At 48.0% G+C, this 9016-nt stretch overlaps 1 protein-coding gene across 1 annotated transcript in view; it reads right to left on the reverse strand.

Moving 5' to 3' along the window:
* Positions 1 to 9016, reverse strand: part of PTDSS1 (phosphatidylserine synthase 1) — a 68013-nt gene that overhangs the window by 22873 nt on the left and 36124 nt on the right. The window contains exons 6-8 of the mRNA XM_010833477.1: positions 5749 to 5900; positions 3591 to 3732; positions 994 to 1106 (exon numbers count right to left, since the gene is read on the reverse strand). Of these exons, the coding sequence (XP_010831779.1) occupies positions 994 to 1106; positions 3591 to 3732; positions 5749 to 5900 (407 nt within the window). The remainder of the gene's footprint in view (positions 1 to 993; positions 1107 to 3590; positions 3733 to 5748; positions 5901 to 9016) is intronic.

Genomic DNA, 9016 nt, shown 5'->3' on the forward strand with positions numbered 1-9016 from the left:
CACAGTTTCCAAAGAAGTTTACTTTGAATCAGCAGTGTAGAGACTTTGGGTGTTTCCACTGAAACAATGAAGAACAACTGTTCTACTCTTCAATGCCGAGACTCCACACTAGTTACAAAACCCTAATCGCTCTTTCCAAACAGGAACAACAGAACAAATCAAAGCGTTTCACTCTGAAGTTCACTGGTCAGTGTGGGGGACTCCAGTCTCTGAACAGCACCTCATCTCTAGGGTCCTACATGAATCATGACTCCAGGGCAAGGACAGCTTCCCTGGAGGATGAACACCCAAGCTTGTCCCTGCTGTCCTGGAGGACCACAGGAAGGACATTTGAAAAAGGAAATTAACTGGCTCTAAAGGAACTAATAAAGTTTCATTCTAAAAATAACATTTATGACTTCAATCCACCGTAAAAATGTTTGTATTTTTTGATAATCTCATGAAGAAAACCTCAGTATGTCTCTCCCTCATTTTGTTTTAAATAGGATGCTACAGGGGAAAAAAGGGCTTCCCAGGTGGCTCAGCAGTAAAGAATCTGCCTGCCAATGCAGGAGATACAGGTTGGATCCCTGGGTCAGGAAGATCCCCTGGAGAAGGAAATGGCAACCCACTCCCGTACTCTTGCCCAGAGAATCCCCATGGACGGAGGAGCCTGGCAGGCAATAGTCCATGGAGTCATAAAGACACAGCTTAGTGACTGAGCACAGGGGAAAGAACAGCAGTGAAGATCATAAAGCATAAAGGGGTTTGAATATAATGGGGTGGTGTCGGTCTTCATGTTACTGAGGTTGGAGAAACAAAATGTTTTCTTCATGTTCTGGATATATAAGTCTTTCTGTTCCCTTGGAAGTATAATTGTCTAGAATGACATTCTCACGGAAAATCTGCTAGTTTATATGACCTCCTTTATGCTACACAGGAGAAATGATGGGCAAAATGACCTGCAAAGCAGGTTAACATGTTCAAATGACCGTCAGGCTAACACAGAATTACCTTACTGTGGGAGCCGTGATGCCACCAATAAAGAGAATTCGACACCAGCTTAATGGATGACTGGCTTGGAACACAAAGATATGTTTCAGGAAGAAGGTATTCAACTCGGTCAGCTGCAAAAGAAGGAGGCGTGAGTCAACCTGGTGCTTTGAGCTAAGTCATGAGCCTCTAGTCCTTCAATGGACACTCTATAGCTAAAACTAATTGGTATGTTCAAAGCATTTCCAGAAAATATATTGGATCTCTTAAGAGTATGGTGTTTAAGCCCAGGTACAGCCAGGACAACATGGGCACCAACCGAGCAGGGGTCCAGAGGAGGTGCTGGGTGCTGAGAGGGGCACAGGGGGCATCGGCCATTCAGCCTGTTTCCAGGTTCACGTGATTGTGACCCGGCTCACAGGCGTGAGCTGCTGGGACAGTCGGGAGGGAGACGCTTCGAGAGCAAAATCAGGAAAACAAATCTCTGCTGAGCAACACCTTCACAGCTGGACAGAAATCAGGCCAGGTCGAAAAGACATCTGACAGCAGGGAAGCAGGCTCTTTAATAGCCAAAAGAAGCTTGAGATGCTGTGCATGACTGAGAGATGACTACGGGCTCATTCAGCTCGTGCCGGGGACCAAGCAGATCTCAGACGAAAGGCTGAAAGCTCCTAAAAGTGTGTGTGGGGGCTGGTCCAGGCTTCACCCGGCAGTGAGACTGCTCCCTTGGGGGCAGCAGCCAGTGCCACCATCACGCGACCCGTCCTGGCGGCACAAAACGTGTCTGTCAGGAAATGCGTGCTCCATGCCAGAGGCCCCTCCTGTCCCCTCCAGATGAAGTGAGCAGCACAGATTAGGAAAGGTCACTGCTTTAGGAGCACATGAGGACTTCCCTGGTGGTACAGTGGATAGGAATCCGCCTGCCAATGCTGGAGACACGGGTTCGATCCCTAGTCCAGGAAGATCCGGCATGCCATGGGGCAACGGAGCCTGAGCACCACAACCACTCAGCCCGCGTGCTGCAATGACTGAAGTCTGTGCACCTAGAGCCTGTGCACCCCAACTAGAAAGGCCCCGCAACGAAAAGCCCAAGCACCACAGTGGAGAGCAGACCCCTCACCGCAACTAGAGAGCCTGTGCAGCAACAGAGACCCAGGATGGCCAAAAATAAACACAATTGAAAAAAAAAAGAAAAACGCGCATCACATGGACCAGCAGGTTCATTTCAGTGACCTAAAATGTGCGTCTGTCCCCACAGGGCGGGTTTTAATTTATTTTTAATTGGAGGATCATAGTGCTGATTTTAAGGATATAAAATAAGAACGGTTCATTCATCATCACCACGTATAGGAAACTGATCCCTGCATAGCGCTCACCATCCAGGGGACAGTGGGCCATGGAATTCTGCCATCCTAGGAAAATCCAAATCCTTCCAAGGTCCTCACAATCAAAGGGAACCTCTCCCTGTCCTGGCACTGCCCCAGAAGGGAAAACTTGACCATCATCCACTTATGTAACCCCCCTCCTTTTTAAAAAGTTTTTTTGATGGGAACCATTTCTAAAGTCTTTATTAAATTCGTTACAATATTGCTACTGTTTTTTTGTGTTTTAGTTTTTTGGCCTCGAGGTATAAGGGATCTTCACTCCCTGGCCGGGGATTGAACCTGCAGCCCCCTTGGTTGGAAGGTGAAGTCCCGACCAGTGGACTGCCAGGGAAGTCCCTATGTGCCCATTTTATCCACTGACTTCCCCAAACCATGGCGACTATATACCTGTTCATCCACATAGACTTCCACAGCCATAGACCTCATTTACTGAGATCCATATTATCATTCTCCTTCTGTGGACGAAGACTGTCTTTCAAGTGACACACGCCAATTTTCTCCTTGTGTTGGGAGTATGTTGTTCATGTGTTCAAAATATAACGTCTGAAGATTCTGGAAGACAACTCAGGTGAAAACTAGTTTTCCTTAGCTACTCTCCCAAAGCTGTGGAACAATTAACCTGTGAACAGGAGGGTCCATAAAAAAGCCTGCCTCCAGGAAAGAGTTGTTTGGTAATCTCTTTCCGAGACCCTAGGCTGTCTGCTTGGAAGGAGGGCCTCTCCCCACTGCTGATACCACTCCAGAGGACCCAGGTCCCCAGGGGGCTCCAGTCCCCTCAGGGAGCTTCTTTATTTAGCGCTTCACCAATTACCTAAAGTGGTAACAGCTGAGGTACCATCTTAACACTCAAACACTGAGTCTGGACTATAAAAAAAAAAAAAGCCTTACATTTGTTACTTTGGTCCTGAAAAGACCATTCTATTGGATAGAAAGCAATCCAATGCCTAATTCACTGGGTGATAGATGCTGAGCACAAGGTTTTTACAGGGAATTTTAATCTGTTTCCAATTTGCAATTCAATGATCCATATTTTAAAACATCTTCACAATGAAGCAAGACCTTAAGTGTAACAGCATTACTGTTGAATTGTTCTGCATGTCAGCTGTAGAACAGTACATCTTTTGACGCATGGAGCTGATAAGCAGTGTCAACTAGCATGAACCCTAAATCAATGGATGGTTTTTATGTTGGTTTTGTTTTTTTCCTACTTCTGAGCATCTGAAAAAAAATTACCTGCCAGATGATCATGAAAAGGTATATTCCAGCCACTCTCTGAAATGAAGACTTGGGGTCAAACCACCGCACGTAGGTCCAGCTGGCAGGAGTAAACTGGAGCACGGCTCTTTTGATCTTCCCGGTGGTGGTGTGGATGTCCCTGAAAAGAGAGAAACAGTTCGCTGAAAATTCAGAGAGGTAAGAAAGGACAAAAAAGAAAAAAAACTGCACTGACTATTTTACAACCAGTACCCAGAACAAAAGATCCCTTCCTGTTTGAGCATCTCTCCAACAGCGGCCTCTGTTCACAGGTGAGGCGCCGAGAGCGTCACACCTGGCGGGGAGCCTTGGCAGGGACAGGTACGACGCAAAGGCCAGGCCACTGCAGGGCCATCACAGGCCACGGTCTGTGAGCTGGTGACGAGAGACGCCGAGGGACACTGAAGACAGCGACTTGGAGCTAGGCCAGGAAGGGTGAGGACGCGGCAGCGACACAACTCCCACCCGTGGCTCACCACCCCCCACCCCAACCTAGGGGCGCAAGGTATGGGAGGTGACCCATGTGGTTCCTGGCCCTATAGCTGCTTCGGTTAAGTTTCAGGTGATGAATTGCGACTTTTTTTGACCTTTCTTGGGTTTCATCCTAGAAATCACTCAATTAAAAATTTTATATTCCTGTGATAGAAACAAACAGTCCCACAGGTCATAAACGAGACCACTGAGGCTCGAAGACACAGACTGGCTGATGCCGGCACACCTCCTAAGCCTCAGAGCTGGGGGCAGATTCTGGTCCCCGCGTGGGAGACCAGGGGAGCTGAAATCCAAGGTCGCAGTATTTAATTAATGGTAAAGATTTTTAAATTCAACAAGAACATTATGTGGAGGACCTTCAGGTCTTAGACACTGTTTCAGATGCTGAAGGCACAAGGACAAACAGGCCAGCCTTTCATTCTTGGTGTGGGGAGGGGGACAGGAGGGGTAGTAAGGGAACCCAGGTTTGTTTCTCCACCCACTCACCCGCCCATCAACAAGCCTGCAGTGAGAAAACCTCCTGCAAGAAGGCTTGCGGCCCAAGGCCAACAAAGAAAGAGAGTCTATTCCAAAAATCAACAAGAACGAGGAAGGGCCTGTACTAAAAAATGGTGGAACTTCATGGAAAGAGGTAGAGAAAGACGGGGATAAAGATACGATGTGATGGGGATCTGGACATTTAATGGAGTGAAAAGGTTAATCCAACCTGATCTATATTCCTTCATGTTTAATGTAACTTGAAACCAGGGGGACTTTTTTGTTCATTTGTTGTGTTTATGTCTTGGGAACTTGACAGAATGATTCTCAATCTGAATTTGAGCATAAATGTACGAAATTAGGGAAGCATAATGGAGTGTTTAAGGAGCCAGGCAGCCTGATGCAAATTCAGACTCAGCTTGCTAGCTGAATGTCCTCAGGCAAATTACCAAACCGAAACCACAGTACCGTCATCCCTAAAATGAAGAGAACGGTGGTGTGTCTACCCCTAGGGTTGATGTAAGGCTCAAATGAGATACTGTGTATGAAGGTTGCTGAGAGCAAAACCCAGCGCTGCTACAGATTTTGTTACATTATATACTGCTCAAAATATATTGAAAAGTCCTTTCAAGTCAGTGGCCAACGAAAGGATTACTCACGAAAGGGATGGAATAAACTGGTTAATCAGATGCAGCACACTGTGGAATCTCCCCCTTATACCACATGCCAAGAGTAATTTGACACGGAATAAACAGGTTACTTATAATCGCCAAGCCCATGGGCGTTGTCCTCAGGCCCATGAGAGACCATCACAGGGGAATGACATGATGGCTCTGACGGTCCTGAGACCACCTCTCGGGCAGTGGTGGCGGAAGGCTTAGAGGGGTTAACCTGGGGACAAGGCAGTCATCAATCCAGCCGTGGGAGTGGGAATGCAGGCTGGGGAATAAGGATTAAAAAAGAGGGGATGGATTTGAGAAGCTCGTAAATGATTCAGCATTTTCCGGATCACTGCCCGAAACTGGGTTTAGAACCATTTTTGAGCTCCAGTGACCAATGTATAATTTACTCCTCGTCATCAGAGAACGCACTCATGCTGTGGGATACTGAGCAGTTAAGTTCACATCATGAGAAACGGTGACGCAGGGCCCGGAGGAGGACGACTCACTTGAAACTTGCCCAGTGGTAAGTCCGCATCTCTAAAAACCGGCAGACGACCATGCCCAGCCAGATGCCGCCCCCGTTGCACAGCAGGATGTCCAGGATGACTTGGTCCCACCAGCACTCGGCAAAATTGGGTAGAAGATGCATGAAGAAAAGCTGGGAAGCACGAGAGAGGACGGTTGTGAAAAATAAAACAAACCTGGGGTGCCATCCTGAAAGATAACGTTCCTTTTAACAGTATGCTCTTTTGTTCAAACTTGTTGACATTTTAGGTTTCACTGACGTATTAAAAAAAAAAAATAAAACCAAGTTCTGTAACCAGGTTCTTATTTTTTATTTCATGACAGTTTGCAAATACTGCTAATCCAAACAGCGCCTTTTTAAAATTTATTAATACAAGGTTTTAAAGAAATGATGACCCATCTTGAAAAATACTACCAATAAATCACCTTGGCTCATGACAATGTGACATGGACCCCAGAGAAGGAAGGGAGCAAAGTTTTCTCAACTGCCTACAGGGCACTGGCAGAATCCTGGAAACCAGCAGCTTGAGAAATTAAGCTGTGTATTTTAGAAACGGTCTACAGATATTTGAATAAAATAGTAAGCTGTAAATTAGCTTAACAGGAAATCTCACACTAACCGACTTGCAGTGATGATCTTTTATTAAGTGCCTACGGTGTAGCAATACAAGGTGGTGAGACAAAATGGACCGAGGTCCTTGATCTCAAGCCGGACTTATTCAGAACCAGACACTTATTCAGAACCCCAGAATCAGGTAAGCTGTGGCAAGTGCTACAATGGTGACATAAATGGGAACCGCAGAGACACGGAAGAGATTCATTCTGAGAGACGGCAATTGTGGCAGATTTCTGGAAGGGAGACAGGCTGGAGCAGGGTGGTTAAGGACAGGAGTGACTGGTTTCAAGAGATGGAGATGAAAGTGAAGATATTCCAGAAAAGAGGCACAGTGAGATCAAGGGTGGAACAGAAGTCTTTTACAGAAATACTTCTGTCCAAAACAAAGGACCTGTTCGCTGTGTCCAGAGCAGCACAGTGCACTGCATGAAGGCTCACTTTTAAGAGAGTCTGAAATTATAAAGACAATGCCTGACAGCTATCTGGAAAGAGGCAACCCATAACTGTAAACCTCTGAAGTAATCAAATAAATGCTACAAATTAGAACTATTCACGAAAGCATTTCATAGACTGTGCACACAGGTGTGCTAAGTCACTTTAGTCTTATCCCACTCTGGGCGACCCTAAGGACTGCAGCCCACCAGGCTCTTCTGTCCGTGGGACTCTAGGCAAGAACGCTGGAGTGGGTTGTCCTGTTCTCCTCCAGGGGATGTTCCCGACCCAGGGATCGAACCCACATCTCTTACATCTCCTGCATTGGCAGGCGGGACCTTTACCACTAGAGCCATGTAGAAAGCCCTTTCACAGACTGCAAAACCACACAAATACAAGGATTCTGTCTTCCTGATATGCCTGCTGCAGAGAAGATACACAACAGCTACTGTGTGTGAGGGTGAGGGGCCAGGGGCTGACCCCTGGCAGGCGGTGCACCGCCTGGGACTGACTCCGAGGTCCGAGCCATGACATGGAGCATTAACTCACATGAGGCAGAGAGAAAATTCTGCAGAAGCCGATGACACAGACCTGCTGAAACAGGACTCTGCCAGGGAGTGGATGTGGAGCACTGACATCCACCTGCAGAGCCTTTCTAGAGAGTACCGGGTTCGGGGGTGAGACAGCCTAGAAAGAGAGGAGTCGGGGGAGCTGGAAAGAGTCACCTTCACTCACTCACTATAGATCTGGGGGCGTCTGCCCGTGTGAGACAGAGCCCTGGGGTCTGGGTCTGGGCAGACATGGGCCCTGCCCTCTGGAGGCAAGAGGTTTAGCAGAAAAGAGACACCTGTCACGTATCTAACGTGGACCAAGTGTTTCAGGGGAGAAGGGCCGGATGCTCTACTTGCAGGGGCACCAATGTGAACCCAGCCAGTGGGAAGACGCAGGGCAGGGAGGGAAGAACTCAGAGGATGGCTTCCTGGGAGGTAAGGACACAGCAACTGTGCAGGGCAGGTAGCAGAGGGCAGGTGAGAGGTCTCGGGGAGGCTGAGCCAGCTAACACCCTAACACCGGCCTTCGTAGGCTGTTGAGTCCCGCCCCCATCCTGATTTTGCTTTAAGAGCAATGGACAAACAGGGAAGAGTTTGTAGTAGAAGCATGTGATGGGGTTGAGGTCTGTAAGGATCACTTTGAAATAGACAGTGTTGCAGGAGCAGACAGGAAATTCAGCTAAGAAGAGAGTAGATTAGATACAAGTGGGAGCAGAGGGATGACCTGGAGAGGTGTCTAGAAAAGAGGCGTCAGGAGTTGGGGATGAAAGGATGCCGGGGAACAAAGAAAGGGAAGGGCAAGAGGCCAGGGAGGTGAGGAAGGCCGAGCACCTCGCACAGGTCACACGGGGGTGAGGTCCTGAGGACGCCTGCAAGTCGGAGAGTGAGTGTGAGGTACAGGGGCGGGGACACGGGCGTGCTCACAGGCAAGCACCCCTGGATCCACTCTTGGCTCGGAGCTCCAGTTTCCACTGTTACACTGGGATACACGCCACCCTTCCAGGTCACAGGGAAGATTCTCGATGACTACAAACAGTGGCAGGCACTGTTACGCACTGAATCGTGGCCCCCTTAAAGCCCATACGGTGGAGGTCCTGACCTCCAGGGCCTCATAAGGGTGAGCTTATTTGTAAATGCAGTCACTGCAGCTGTAATTAGCAAGGTGGGGTCATCCTGGAGGAGGGCGGGCCCCTAACCAAGTACGACTAGTGTCCTCATAGAAGGAACGCTGCATGAAGGCACACAGGGAGAAGGCCATGTGGGGACAAAGGTGCAGACTGAGGTGATCTACAAGCCAAGGAACACCAGAGGCAGCCAGCAAACCACAAGCAGCGAGGAGAAGCCCGGGAAGCGGTGAACCAGGCAGACACCCTGAACTGAGGCTTCCAGCCTCCGGGGCCGTGAAAGGCATGTTAATAGAAGTGACTGTCTAACCAGTACACTCGCTAAGTTACGATCAGGGCAAAGATGGGCCTGTGCACCATCACTGAAGAATAATCATAATCAAGAAATAACTGTACACACAGCCAAATTCTGTTCCCTGGGAATGATTAAGAATAATACAATAACTGAGCAATAAATGAACCAGTTCCCCGAATGTCACTTCACTAATAGTTTTTCAAGAATATATCTCTTAAATTCAGTAAATGA

The sequence above is a fragment of the Bison bison genome, unplaced genomic scaffold (genome assembly GCF_000754665.1).
Source record: "Bison bison bison isolate TAMUID 2011002044 unplaced genomic scaffold, Bison_UMD1.0 scf7180017863702, whole genome shotgun sequence".
NCBI classification, from domain to species: Eukaryota; Metazoa; Chordata; class Mammalia; order Artiodactyla; family Bovidae; genus Bison; species Bison bison.